The following is a 15,058-nucleotide window of genomic DNA, read 5'->3' as shown; positions in this document are numbered from 1 at the left end:
TACAGAATTTGATAGAGGAGCTAATCCTCATAATGTCTTCTTTGTTATTTCTTAATTATTATTTTTTCCCTAAATAATGCTAGATCACGTTTTAGTAGAAGGTATTCTCTAAAATGTTTTATAATTGAAATTTCAGTACAAAGATTGAAAAGGAAAAAAGAGAACATGCAAAGCAACATGGRATGATAAGAACTGAAATAACAGGAGCTGAGATAGCAGAGGAAATGGAGAAGGAAAGGCGGCTGTTTCAGCTACAGATGTGTGAAGTAAGAAACAAATTTCAGTTTTTAATTGCAACACCTTAACTTATTATTAACACACTTTGTGTCTTTACTTGAAGGTGGTGAAATCTGCTTTGTCGTTTCATGGGGGTGGAGGGAGGAAATTATTTTAATGTGATGCAGTCCAGCAATATAAGGATAATTATTTTTGCAACTCTTGTACAAAACTTGGCTTCTTTTTGTTTTATTCCTTTTTCTTGTTTGTAGATTGTAGTAGGAAGGTTCTTGGGCTGCAGATACATTGTGGAAGTGTTTCTTATTTTATCAGGTTTATAGTTGAGCAGTATTTTGATGCCTTTCTTCCAACATGCTTTCTGAAGCCTAAAATTTCTAATAAAGTCATAAATGATAATGATAAAGTTAGTTCCATAACACTGATTTTTTATATTAATAGTTATGTTTATTAATTTTTAGTGGGGATTACTTTAAAATTGCAGAGTATTTGTACTTTTAGAATAATTACTGAAATATAWATATTATAACTATTATTAGAATAATTACTGACATATTCTGATCTACAGTAGCATTAAAAATGGGAAATGTTCAGATGATTGTAAAGGATGAAACTTTGTTCTTGAATTTGCATTATGTTTTGGGGGTGTTTAAATTTTTAAAGGGTGTCCAGATAAACCATTACCTGTTTTATAATTCGTTAGTGGTGGTGGACTGGTGRTTTGTGAGTCAGCCCCCAAGTTAAACACCGAGTTCAATACATTGAGTAAATGATGTTTTACTGTYTGAAGACTGTTGAAGGTTGTGATACATGATTGTCAACATGTTTTCTATTGTCTATACAGTATCTTATTAAGGTAAATGAAATCAAGACAAAAAAGGGTGTGGACCTTCTGCAGAACCTTATTAAGTATTATCATGCACAATGCAAGTAAGTGCTGCAATGCTTTAAGCTTTAGTTACAATTTTCTTTTTTACACAAGTTTTTTGTTTCCATTTGTTTGAATGTGTTAGGACTTTTTTTTCTTAATGTGATGTGCCAAGTCTGAATCTTCCTCTTCTGAGGCTGTAAACCTCCAGCAGAGAGTGAGAGTGAGTTAGTGGGACAGGGCAATGATGGAGAAAGGGGCCAAAGGAAAGCCTTGTATGTTGCTTACAAAAATTAATTTTAGCTCCTGAGGCATAGATCTAGAATGCATTTCTATAAATGTCTTGTTTATTCTAATTAATAGTTTTTAGTCTTTTATGTAAATTTTGAAACCACTGTGAAAGCCAGTAATTTCTTTGGTTTCCCTTGAGGTGAAATCTGGTAAGATTACCTTGTCATCAGTAGAACCACAGAGGCAAACACACAGGAACTTAAATACTGGAAAAAGATTTTAGGAATTACTGAGGGAGAAACATCTTAGCTAACAACAAAAATAAGTTAAGCTATATTCTTTCTAATTTGATACTTGTTAAMGTCACAGTGGTGTATCTCCACTGTTGAAAGACAAAGTACTTTAAACTACTAGGAAGGGGGTTTTTGTTGGGGTTTTTAGTTGTTTTGTTATTTTGTTCATGTTTCAGCATGGAAGAAACTGGATATGTTTTATTGGGTTTGCTGGTTTTGTCCATAATACAATCTACTTTGTGTTATGAATTACATGAATTTCTTATAAATCAAGGTATTTTTTCATTCCAGTTTCTTCCAAGATGGCTTGAAAACAGCTGATAAACTTAAACAATATATTGAAAAGTTGGCTGCTGACTTATATAATGTAAGTTTACTTACAAGTAGCTTTGTATCTGAAAATCAAAATATTTTGTTATGTAGGTACATTTTAAATATAACTACAAGGATCTGTATTTCATTTGCATCTTATAAATAAAAAGTGTGTTATTTGAAACTGAACGTAGCTAGATGAGGAAAAAGCATTTTGATTGTTAACTTCATATGCAATTTTTAGCGCTATTAGGAAAAGCAGCTTTCATTCTACTATTAATTCAATCATACATTAAGATAAAACTACTTTTAAGTGTGAATATTGGAATCAGCTTATATTATTAGCATTAATTTTAGCACCATTTTCACATTTTAAAACCTAATTACTTAATGATAGCACCAAGGTTTTAAAATGAATTAATTTGTGGTGCTCATTGAAGAAAAGTAATAACATGAAATCAAATACCACTTGTCACCCAAGTATTTTGTATTCTATAATCAGAATTACAATAATCCCATTTGCTATTGTCATTTGTTGCTAAATTARCCTGCATTTTCATTCCATAAGTAATTTGTCAAATTTATTTGAGTTATTTCATATTTCAGGGGCTAATTTAGTTGCGTTAGATATAATAAGCCATTACAGTGTAACAGAACAAACAGTGCAGGTGGAGTTGTACATTCATTTTAATTTGCTTTTCAAGTAGTACATGCATAGAAAATGAAGGTACAGAAATGGACTGGTCCATGAAAATAAACTCAGCTGTTRCAAAAACACAGAATAATTGGTTGTTCACGACATCTGAAATGGTGTATTGAAATGCATAATACATTAAAATTAAGGTTGCATCCAGCAAGCATATAATGGCAATATCTTTCCATAGATAAAGCAGACACAAGATGAAGAAAAGAAACAACTTACTGCTCTTCGAGATTTGATAAAATCTTCCCTGCAGCTTGATCAGAAGGAGGTAAATAATTTAGATGTGTTATTCTTGGRGATAATGTAAATTTGTGGATTTTACATTCAGAAGTTGGTTTGATTAATGTTCAATTTGTGGGGTTATTGGTTCAAAAGAGTTAGACTTTGAACACTATGACAAAACTAGTATTTATGATGTTCAACTACATATCATCAAACAATATTTTTACATTTGTTTTCTGTTTCCATTTTATGTATGAAGAAAAAAAAAATTTTTAATGTCCTTTCTTAATGTACTGTAAGAACAGTTGTAATGGGTTAGATAAATGTTTCATCTAGCCCAGCATCCTTGACAATGATAAAGAATGATTGTTCAGGGAAAAAAAAAAAAAAAAACAAAGAGAAGGGATGCACACTTCCTTCTTATGTTCTGCTGTCCTCCAGCCAGTTTGTGCTCAGGATTTTCCTGACCCAGGTGATCCTGAGCAAGGCAGAATGAGTACTAAAGACTTGCCTTTAGCTATGGTTTGCATATTTACTATTCATCTGCTAGCTCACATGGATTTTATGCTGCTGTTCCCATTTCTAAACTCCTTTTGCTAATACTGTTTGGTAAGGAAGAAATTTTTTTGCTATTCAGACAGCAGTGGCTGAGACAGGGMAGTTTAAAAGTAAAATTGATCATCAGATATACTGGTATTGAAAGTGGAGGGGTGGACATGTGATGTCCATTGCAGATGTTCTGGAATATTTCTTGAACTAGGAGATAACATAACAACACACATCACAGCTTTTACCTGAGGTAATATTGTGACTTTTCAAAATCATGCTGCCTGAGAGAAATACTGAATATCCCAAGATGACAGTGACTATTGTGAGGGTCAGTGTGACTTTCCTTTAGGAGATGTTTGCTTACCCTCACTTTAGTGTTCTTGTAGGTATAYAGGACATTCATATTTACCGTATTTACCATTCATATTTACCAYATTTACTAAATATTAATTATAGCTAAACATCAGACAGATACCAATCTGCTGCACATATATGATCATCCAAATATATGATTGGACAGTATTGTTAATGTCAATATACAGTAAAACATAATTTACAGCCAGGTTGCAGATTCAGGCAAGTTTCTGATGCCAGTCAACAGCGGGTGTTAAGAGCAGGACAATAAACACTGATATTTCTCCAGAATACCCTCCCATTAGTACTTGACTGGCTTGGAAGTCTGAATTTGTGCAGTTGCTTTTTGAAGAAGTGTAAGCCATCACCTTRTGTTACAGTTGTGTCATTCCCACCATGGCTGCATGTTGTGTGGAAAAATCCTTCCCCTTTTATTTGTTTTGAACTTTTAGATCTGCATACCCTATGCAGGGTCTGAGTGTGTGTGAATTTATTATATCATTACCAGATGATTTTTAATCTTTTTTATTTTTTAATTTTTCCGTATAAAACCTAACACTGACTTTTTTTTTTTGACCAGAGGAGGTGTGTAAGTTTAATCATCTGTAAAGCTATAACCCAATCATCCTGTTTCTGAATCTTCATGGAGAGCTTGCAGCATCTTATTCTTCCCCTCTGCATCACTTGGCATTTTTTTATGCTGATCTTCACCTGTCATTTGTAGTCAAGCTATTCAGTATCCCTGAGTTCCTGAGAAATTCTTCAGTCAGCTTTTCTTAARTATCCTGAATAATTTAATAGCATCTAACAACTTTGACAGTTTGTTGTTCACCCGTTTCCAGGTTTGTGTTAGTTACCACATGTGCTGGCACAGCTTTCTGGGAAACTCATTTGGCTTTTTTGTGCCTTTAACTTTTTATCTCACCTGAGGACTTTTCCTCTTTTCCTTTGGCAATGTAATTCCTTTCCTTTCATAAGGAAGGATAAGTGCCCATTGAAAGTCAAGTTACACTGCATCAGTCATCATTTACTTACTGATTCCTTCAGAGAACTCCAGGAAATTTTTGACATGACCTCTCTGAAAATCATGCACTGATTTTCCAGTGTATGTAATRATAAATGTACTCTTCAAAATAGTTTTYAWTAATGTSCCTTAYGTGGTGTGGAGSTAAATAATCTTTACTTTCCTGGAATTCTTCTGAAACTATTTAAAAATAGGACTTTAGTAACTGGGGCAATTATTTTCATGGGTTTTCATGTGATTTTGTATTTAGCCCATTGTGATGACGGTTACTATGTGTGGCTTGTTAAGTAAATTATTTTGCGTAGAATCACAGTTAATAAGGAATGATGAATGAGTAATTCTTTACAGTAGGGTTTTTTTTTTCTTTTGAATACTTGCTTATATATGCCTACATAACATATGTGTAAATTATACCCTTGGCCAGGTTGATGTTTCTCTTCCTGCATCTCTAATCCTGTCATTCCTAAGGGTGACACAGCCTTACAACACACTGTACATGGATTTTAGAATTTCTTTCATGCCACAAATGCTGACAGGAGTGCTAGAGAGCACCTTAGAGTAGATCCAAATTTGTTGTAGCAACTGCTAGCCCTTTCTAGTGCTCAGATTTCCCTTATCTCACACTTTTAGTATTTCCCAATTCTCTGTTTGGTATTTTTTTGCCCTTCCATCTCCACTGTGCACATGGACTTACCAGACCTCTTCCATAACACTTACAGAGCTTTCCAYACAGGCATTACRTTTGTCATCTCCCTATTACYTAAAMTCTGAACATATTTSCTTCTCATTYTTCATCATGAATTGATTCCCAAAACACAGAGCAACAAGGCTTGCTCTTTTCTCATGTACCTTTTCTTCCACAAGCTGAKTATTTGGGAAGCAAAGAAAAACATCTCCTTCTCTCCTGAATGCTGCATGTGTTGTTGAGTTCATGCTTCTTTGCAATCAGCCAGTTCTTGGAAATAAAATAGGACAAATGGGTGGTGCTTCTTCAGTCCTGTGTGCTGTGCATTCATGCCTGCATTTGGTACAGTCTCTACAAGTCAGGTTTCAAAAGTTGCTCATAGAGTATTATGAGACAGAGTGAAAAATTAAATACAGTTTGGTTACTTATTTCCTGGATGTACAGTAAAAATAYTGTGTTTTAGTGGAAAGTAWYCTCATCTAAAATAYAGAAGTAAAGTCAAATAYCAATGTAAAGTCAAATTTTGAAACTTRAATACATGTTCACGGCATCACCACAATAAAATGTGCAACTGTTCTGACTGTAATAATAGTGTGGGCRAATTCTAGGACTCTTGAAAAACTCTCTGTATGTATAAATATGTATAATATATGTATATACAGTCATAAATATAAAAATAAAGTGTTTGAAGAAAATTGTAATTTGTGTATTAGAAGAAAAAGGAGCAATATTGTGATTCTCAGATATCTAGACAAATCACAGGAGAGGGAGAGAAATGCTGTAATGAACGAATCTGCTTTTTTTGATAAAAAAACCATTTGATCACATTGATATTCAAGTTTTTCTTTCAAAATCAACGTGAGGACTTTCACTCATGAGATAGTGCTACATGAGTCAGAGTGTAATGATGCTGGCAGCCAYTGAGGAGCTTGATAAAATAATGTGTTACTTAGATATTCAGTGTTTAACCCTGAAGCAGCATGAYAGCATTCATTGCTCCTTGGTTAAGAGACAGCAAAGCCTGACATGGCCTGAGTTTTCACCAGTCAGTCTCCATGATTGTGTACACCCAAATCTTCGAGTACATAAAGCTGGACTTTATTATTGTGACAGATGGCCTGGTGGATTATGATTTAGTATACATTTTCCCACTTATATTAGTGCATTATAATCTCACCACTGGAAAMTTTATGGATTAATGACATTATTAAAGCACATGAAATGAATGGGATTTTCTCCAGTGGATTTGTAAAAGATCAGAGATACTCTTAACCAAATATTGCTTTGGCGGGGAAGCAGTTTAAAATAATAAAACTGAGGCCATGGTTGTTCGTAGTTGTGTGTTTCTTTGACCCTTTGTGCAAGAGAAGGAAGTTAAAACTCGTGATTCCTGTCCAAACTGTAAATTSTGCCACCTTTAATCTCTTCAGAGTTGCCATGAGATAAGTGAGACATCCTGATGTTTTCGAGGCCTCATAATGCARTTCCCCTTTCCCTGTTACATTAGTTTAAGGTGTTTATTTAGCATTATGGGTATCTGTAATGCCCTTACTCACTTTTCTGGCWTAGCTGTCCTTTCATCAGTGAAAGAAATGTTACTGTAATCACTGCAATTACCTGGTTCTTGGAAAGGCACATCTTGACTGTGTTTGAATCCTGGGCTGTGCAGCAGTGCTGGTGCTGCAGCTTCGTTGCAGGAAGCAGCCTTTGACATTGGCTCTGCTAAATGCAGTCTCTCGTGGCCACAGTTGTGCTGTCCTCAAGTCAAATTGGGGCAGATTCTGTTTCTTTGTGTAGGAATGATCTAATTTTGGAAAATTACTATGGTTTAGGCTTTTGGAAAAAGTGTTTTAATGGATACTACTATAATTTTCATTGTGTAAAACATCTGATCTTGTATGTTGCAAAATACTCATATCCTAAGAAGCTTAAATTTTAAAAGAAATTGGGCCTTTAAAATAGGCTTCTGTTCCCTATTTTTGTCTATTAATTRTTGCTACCAATGTAACTKTAACAGCATTAAGSTGAATATAGCTAATCTTTAAAATCATGTTTTGTGTCTATTTTGTCAGCTCTTTCTTTACATTTTTATTTGTTTCCCCAAATCTCCATCTGATATACTATTTGCARCAAGAACTATATCTCATTATGTTCTTTCCTATGCTAATACCAGCAGCACCCTAATTCTGATGTGGATTTGAAATTTGCTTTTAACAAATGAGCTGCTGATTCTGTGATTCTGGTGGTGTGAGTACTGCTGGCAGTGCCCAGCTCTCAGCAGCCTTTGTGCTGCTTCCAACCACAGCTGCCAGTTTTACCAAAGCACTTCTCTAAACTCTGTGGCAAACTTGTTGCTAAATGAAAAACAATTGTAATTACCCTGAATAAACCAAAAGGGAATAATCCTCAATATTTATTGGTTGTGGTAGTATGAAACTGTGCTTTAGAGAGGAAAGGTTATTGACAAGGGAGTCATTGAACTTCCTATTCTTTTGGGTTTTTTTGGTAGGATTTTGTCAAATGTTTTGCAGGTTATTTCACAGGTATATTTAAAACCAAATTGATGTGTCCTTTTTTATAGTTTTTCGCATACACTTGCAAAAATTAAAATTTAACTTTGAGCCTGATCTTTTTCAATGGAAATTCAGAATTGGCTCCAGTGTTGGGGGATACAGTATAACTATCACTTTAGGCAATTTAAAGATTATACAGATTGGAAGACATATTAGAATTTGATCCTCCAGTCATCTTAGTTGTTTTGTGAAGCCAGTGTCATATATGTGAGGTTGCCTGGAATTTTTTTACAAACTTTTGTTACTTGATGAGRAAAAAAAACCCATGAAAATGCCTAAAAAAGTAGTTCTTGCTTTCTCTCTATTGGTGTCGCTAGAAAGGGGRAACATTGTTATAATAGATATGGGGGCTATAAAATTTATGTTCAAGGAACATGTTTTTTTTAAATAATAATAATTCTTGTTTTAAATTATTTGCTTTCTCTTTCCTCTATTGCTTTTGCCTTTCGTGATCGAAGTCTAGGAGAGTAAGTCAATGTTTTAATGAATTTTGGGGATTTTTTTTTCTGACGTGCTTATAACAAGTTCTTCCATTTCACATAATTGTTTCACTAGATCAGGTCAAAAGTTATTTCAGCTGTCTTCATTCACTAAAACTCATGAATTATATACATATTTTTAATTTGAAAAAAAAAAGTGATTATTAGCATTTGTCTTTGTTTATATATATGTTCCTGTATATATATGCATGCTGTATTCTGTTGCTTTCTTTTTGGAATTTTATCTTAGCCTTTTAGTCTTTGCTTATAACATTGTACAATATTAAATATCAGTATTTTAAAAGTCTTTGTTTTGAGATGCATGTTTGCATCAAAGGCCCAAGGTATCAATTAATCTTGARCATGCATCTAGTTCAAGATCACGGGGTGTAAAAGCAAGCTCTCCTATGAATGTAAAACATGMAGAGGAGTTCTCTCTTCTTTTTTAATCTTTATTAATTTGTGATATTGTAGAGAAAAAAAAAAAAATAAAATAGGCTGAAAGGTTAGGGAAGCTTACTGTGAACATCAGGAGAAAGGTTAATGCTCTTTTTCCCTTTTTCAGGATTCACAGAGCAGACAAGGAGGATATAGTATGCATCAGCTGCAGGGCAATAAGGAATATGGCAGTGAGAAGAAAGGTTATCTTTTAAAGAAGAGTGATGGGTATGTTCTGGTTSTACATAATAGTGAAATCTATTACTATGTTCATGCTCTAATTTTAATTGTTTCCTACTGTGGTTGCTTCTGGCATGTTCTTCTAATGCATGTGCCATGAGTACTTGAGAGTTCCAAAGTTCAAATCTCAATACAGAACTGAATTTAATACAGCAAATATAAAAAGCATGAYAAGCAAACATAAAAAAATAAAGTCATCCTTAAAATAAAGCTATTGTCTTTATAAATCTCTAAAAGGTGATCAAGACATGTCACAAAACTCCAAGTTAGTTTTGGTGAGGCATTTAGTAAAACTTTGACTGCATATGTTTGTTTTTTAAAGCTAAGATTCTCAAAATGATAATGAGACTAACATGTGCTTTGAAGTGATGTCTRTTTACTGAACTTTGATATTCTTATGTAGGTTAAGGAAAGTATGGCAAAGAAGGAAGTGCACTGTTAAAAATGGAATTCTTACCATATCACATGCAACGGTAAGTTATTTTTATACCCTCATATGAAAATAATAAAATAATTTTATCYTTTCCTGGAGAATCTGCTGCTGCTAATCTGCTATTGCAAAAAGGATGTCAGCTTCTGATTGTTGAAGTTCTGTGAAACTGTAGCTTATGAAATKAATTTAGCAGTAGTTTAGTAAGAAAATGGCAAATGCATTGAACAGACTTGTCAGTACTTCAGAGGGATTTGCTTATARGGATTGTCATGGTATATATGTGAAACACAATTTGAAAATTTGGGAAGWATTTGATATTAGGGTAGAGTCTGACAAATGAGTGAATGTGTTGAAATTTTGAGTGCTTTCAATTCAAAATTTGAAATGTTGTGAAGCTTTGATCACAGTGAGTTCTTGGGGTCAGGAATGTATCTTAAAGATCTTTTCTAGGAATGCTCAGTCATGTGGTAGCACCAAGGTGATCATGGTGGAGGCAGTGCTAAAACTGYCTTGTGGGAGTATAACATGAACTTGTTGGAATCCAGCACAGGAGTTGCTCTTGTTAAATCAGATTTGCTCCCACTTTTCCCCCCTTTGCCCCAAATTTCACTGATGGCCATCAGTTTCTCAAGTTTACTACCTGTATAAATCCAAAATATTTCAAAGTTACATTTAGCTATCATGTSTTAAGTAACTTAATTAGAGCACAGAATATTGGTATCAGTATTTATCCTGAGTTCTGAAACTCCAGATTTTCAGCTTCCCACTTCCCTTTTAAAGTTTCGGGATTATATCTTTGTTTAAAATGGGAGGAAACTTGGAATATGGACATGCTGTAATGAGAAACTGCATTATAGTTTTACCATTGTTGATGAAATGCACTTAAAAAAATATCAATATTAGCATATTGTAAATTAAGGGGTTTTCTTTTAATCCCTTTCAAATAGTCAGAAAACGTGGCCATAAAGATTTTATTTTTGCTTAGTTTTAGCAACCTGTCCATTTTTGACAGACCGACTCAGACCAAGTGATGCTGGTCTCCARCTTTTTGAGRGTGTATATGTSTGCATGTCCAAGCTTTAAATAATAYCATACATGCCCACTCCCCAGAAAGGGAAAATAATCCTAAATCAATACATTTTTAAAGTAAAATAAATTTTCTTTTTAGTCCAACAGGCAACCAGCTAAACTGAATTTATTGACCTGCCAGGTGAAGCCAAATGCTGAAGATAAGAAGTCTTTTGATCTAATATCACGTACGTAGCAACTTTAGTACCATCTTGCATTATGTGGGATTTCTGAAAATGTCGTTGCAAGATGCTTTGAGTAGAACACAAGACTAGAGCTCAAAGTTGAGGCCTGGATCGAGATACATACAGTGCCTCAGGAATGTTCAGAGCCTCTAGTTCTGATGATGGACAAATTGATATAGAACTCTTCTCTGTAGGTGTGACATTAATMCTGCTTTTTTGTGAAAAGCCATGAAATGCTGTATATGTGCTACTCCCTAAGTCCAGAGAGATGTTTAACAGCTCACTGGAACATGCATGAGCTGTATCCACCAGGAAAGGGGAATTATCTTTGGCTTCATCCTGCTTTTCAGTCATTGTTCTGCTCTCTCTTAACTTATGTTAAAAATATACTTCTGAAAATTGTTTGTCTGAAAATTGGTAGTGCCTTGTCTTCTGAGCATTAAAGCTCCTGTAGTTTCCCGTTTTCCCATTTCGGTCCTGTACAGTGGGTATTTGTATTCAGCCTGCTTTTAAAAACTCTTTTGAAGTTGATGAGTCARCTTGCTGTTTTCAGACTTTACATACATTAACCAACAGTTCCAACATTCTGTATTGGTAAGAACAGTCTAGGAAACCTTTGAATGTGAGAGATAATAGACACTTTATATCTCATCTGTTGGTTAGTAAAAAGAATTTTCTTGGCCCAACTAGAGAGAAAAAAAGAAATAAAAGGAACAAGTTAATTTTGCCCTCTTCTAATTATGTTTCACATTAAACTTCTGACAGGATAATATTTGATCCATATGTTTATTTTTCCTTAATATTTCAAAACTTAAGACTTTTGAAATACATACAACTGGTGTGAAACAAAATTTACAGTTTCATCTTCCATTTTTCTTTTTTTTTTGTTATCCGTAGCTATGAATAAACGATTCATGATGCCTGTCRAGAGAAATTGCTCTTGAAGGCTTTAGTTGACTAACAGGTTTTAGTACAAAATACGTAGATACATTGACTTTCATCATGTCCCAAATGAAAAGATGTCTGTCTTTATTTCAGATAACAGAACGTACCACTTTCAAGCAGAAGATGAACAAGAATACGTAGCGTAAGAATATTTACATTTTTTCGAGTTTATTTTGRCAATATAGATGTATAAAATCACACATAACGGTGGAAATAATTTTCTCAGCTAATGCCTAAATAGTGCCTACTGTCTCTTTTCTTCTGCTGTTATGAGTCTATAAATGTAAACTATTTTGTGTCACATCTCACAGCTCTTTTTAAACCGAGTAACATTAAAMACAAAACTAAACCAAACCCAACTAACCAAAAACCCGTTTAGACTGTGTAACCTGCCAGCACATGGTTTATGTGAAGTGCTTGATATCTGTGATACTGTAGATTAGATTAAAACTCAAACGAAATATTTTTAAATTCTTAAATCTTCTCTGTCAACCCTGTTTTGCAGTTTCTTCTTTTCCTCTTGMTTCTACCTTTTCTTTTAAATTAAAGATAATAATATATAAAAGAACTCCATATGACACATAGAAAACATGACAAAATACATAGACTGTGCATTTTTTCTACTGTAGGCCTAGAAATAAACAGCAAAGCACACCTCTGAGMTTTGTGTACTTCAGAATCCAAGAACTTGCTTCAGTAATGCATTTTTCCAACCACATTATTTCCTTTAAAACAGTCTTTCTTCCTGCTGCATCAGAACTCCTTCCTGAGAACCATGTACCACTGGTTTGTCCKCCTGCATCACCAAACATGTGTTGTGCATGTTGTCAAATGCTCAACACCCAACAGTTCAAGGAATAAAGTTACTACTGAAGAGGATAGCAAAGGCTACCTCATTCTTTCCTTAAATATCCACATTCTAGTGGAAGACACTGTTGCTCCATGTGTATTTTAAAGGGGCAGGGAATGTTTGTAGGGTGTTTCACTTGTTTGGTAGTGTTGGGTGGCATTGAGAGCTCAGCTTTGGGAGTCATGGGTGAAATGAGAGGGCTGGAGAATTCTTTGTTGTGCAGCCATTTCCTTCTGGTCTTCCACAGCTTTATAATGGCTCTCACAGCTCTCACAGCAAAGCTGACTAGCTAGTCATGATTACTACATTCATCCTGGAACTTAATTACTCCTGTAATTTTCTTAGTCAAGAAGAAAATACTGTTGTTTCTGATGAGTCATAGGTTTTTCGCACTCTGTCATAAATTAATTTTTAATGTGTTAGTTTACAAGATGGTTTGCTTAGGGTTCTTTTTTTTGTCTTAACACATGAGCAAGGTAGCTGAAGAACAAATTAGCAATATTCTTCTGAGAGGCAGATCAATACATTTAGTTTATCAGGCTGCTTGTTGGACTGTTTTGAAATTCCAGGCTGGTTTTATTTCCCATAAGAAGCAGTGAAGTTTTGTTTATCACTCTAWAGTCAAGTTGCTGAGAAAGCTACTTGCATTCGAATAAGGAATCCTAGAACATCCGAAGTTCTAGGAAGGGACCCATAAGGATATCATTGAGTCCAACTCCCTGCTCCTCCCAGGATTACCTGCACCTAAATATTATGGCTGAGATCATTGTCYAGATGCTCCTTGAACACTAACAGGGTTGATGTCCTGACCACATCCCTGGGGAGCCTGTTCAGTGACCAACCACCCCCTCAGTGAACAACTTTTTCCTGGTGTCCCATCTAAACTTCCCCTGATGCAGCTTTGTTCCATTTCCTCATCTCCTGTCAACAGAGAGTTCAGCACCTCCCCTCCTGCTGCTCCCCTTGAGGAACCAGAATGGATGTGAATGTGCTGATGAGAGACTGCAGTAGACCCAAATGTTCTGTTTTTCTTGTGCAGCCMCTGAGTGGGCCCTAAAAAGCTTTGTTATCTAAGGTCTCATGGGAGCAGTACCCTTGGACTTCCAACCATAGAACTATTTTGTGTAACTCCTTGGTTAAGAGTTGTAATCCTCTTGTTTCAATTTCTGCCTGACTGGTTTAGGTAGAGGCTGTGCCTCTCTTGATCCTTTCCTCTTGTGTTTTGTCCACCAAGTTTTAGTGTTCTGTCCATTTGACTTTGTGAACCAATCGAAAAATAAGTGTGTAAATAGATTTTCAAATCAGCTTCCTTACAGACTCACATCCAAATAGAGAAAAAAGCAAGATATTTTTTTTCTWGTTTAACTGACCTTGCATACATTTTCCTAGTGATCAATTTACCCTGCTTCCATAAATAGCTTCTCAAACTACATCATAATAACAATAATAATTATCATCATCATCATMATYATTTTTAGGAGATTTTTTAAAAAAAAAATACATACCAGGCCCTGTTACATTCTGTTACAGGTTTATTACTGTTTCTCCTCAAACATTTCCTTCAGGCCAGTGTCTTTCTTGATTTTTATCCAGGCAGCTTTTATTGGCCTTTAATTACTGATTGACAGTCCTTAAATTCTCAGTGGATTCTTAGTTTYTCTAGTAGACAAAGCACAGTGAAGTGGGGTGCGGGTAGTGTGTATGTCTATGTATACATATATTTATGTGTAGATTATTGGAGAAGTAACCTGATTTTTTTTAACATGTAGAATAATAATTGCTTTCTATTTTTTTATGACTGTGGGTAGGGCCAAACATACTCTGGTGATGACTTTTGGGTTCTTTTCTATGCTCTTTTTGAAGATTAAGAGCATTTCCATACCTGCAGAAGTGCCTGGATTATAAACAAAACTAGACTTAAAGTATTTTCTRTGAAGAAATAGAAATCTAACTTCAGTCTAGTTTTTAGCAACAGTCCTCAGACATTTTTCACTTTGGAAAGGCTAAGTTGGAAGGCCTTGATACTATCTACTGCTTCTTCCATGCAAAAAAAAAAAAAAAAAGTTATTTCTCAATATTTGAAAAATATATCTTSTTGTGTTTATGCATTTACCTGAAAACAGTGTTGCAATAACGATTGTCAGGAGAGAGATAAATTTTCACTGCAAAAAAAAGAAAAAAAAAAAGGCTGGTTCTTATTCTTAGGGGAGGGTTTGTTATTGACTTGGAAATACCAAAGAAAAATAAGAGCTGTGTGAGTGAAGACTGGTCCATGCAAGATTAATGAACCCCTTCTGTTTCCTGAAGGCACCTATGATGCCAGATTTTTGTTTAGCCATGTTTCTTCAAAACTGTGAATCTCCAGAAAAAAA

At 34.7% G+C, this 15,058-nt stretch overlaps 1 protein-coding gene across 1 annotated transcript in view; it reads left to right on the top strand.

Annotated features, from left to right (window-relative positions):
* ASAP1 (ArfGAP with SH3 domain, ankyrin repeat and PH domain 1) overlaps positions 1–15,058 on the top strand; it is a 78,695-nt gene that overhangs the window by 20,536 nt on the left and 43,101 nt on the right. Inside the window, exons 6-13 of the mRNA XM_057367574.1 lie at positions 137–266; positions 1,079–1,164; positions 1,918–1,993; positions 2,823–2,909; positions 9,093–9,193; positions 9,609–9,678; positions 10,807–10,894; positions 11,930–11,978. Of these exons, the coding sequence (XP_057223557.1) occupies positions 137–266; positions 1,079–1,164; positions 1,918–1,993; positions 2,823–2,909; positions 9,093–9,193; positions 9,609–9,678; positions 10,807–10,894; positions 11,930–11,978 (687 nt within the window). The remainder of the gene's footprint in view (positions 1–136; positions 267–1,078; positions 1,165–1,917; positions 1,994–2,822; positions 2,910–9,092; positions 9,194–9,608; positions 9,679–10,806; positions 10,895–11,929; positions 11,979–15,058) is intronic.

Source organism: Malurus melanocephalus, unplaced genomic scaffold, assembly GCF_030028575.1.
Source record: "Malurus melanocephalus ecotype Western Australia unplaced genomic scaffold, MMel_1.1 scaffold_3, whole genome shotgun sequence".
Taxonomy (NCBI): Eukaryota; Metazoa; Chordata; class Aves; order Passeriformes; family Maluridae; genus Malurus; species Malurus melanocephalus.
This window is presented reverse-complemented; position numbering and strand designations above follow the sequence as displayed.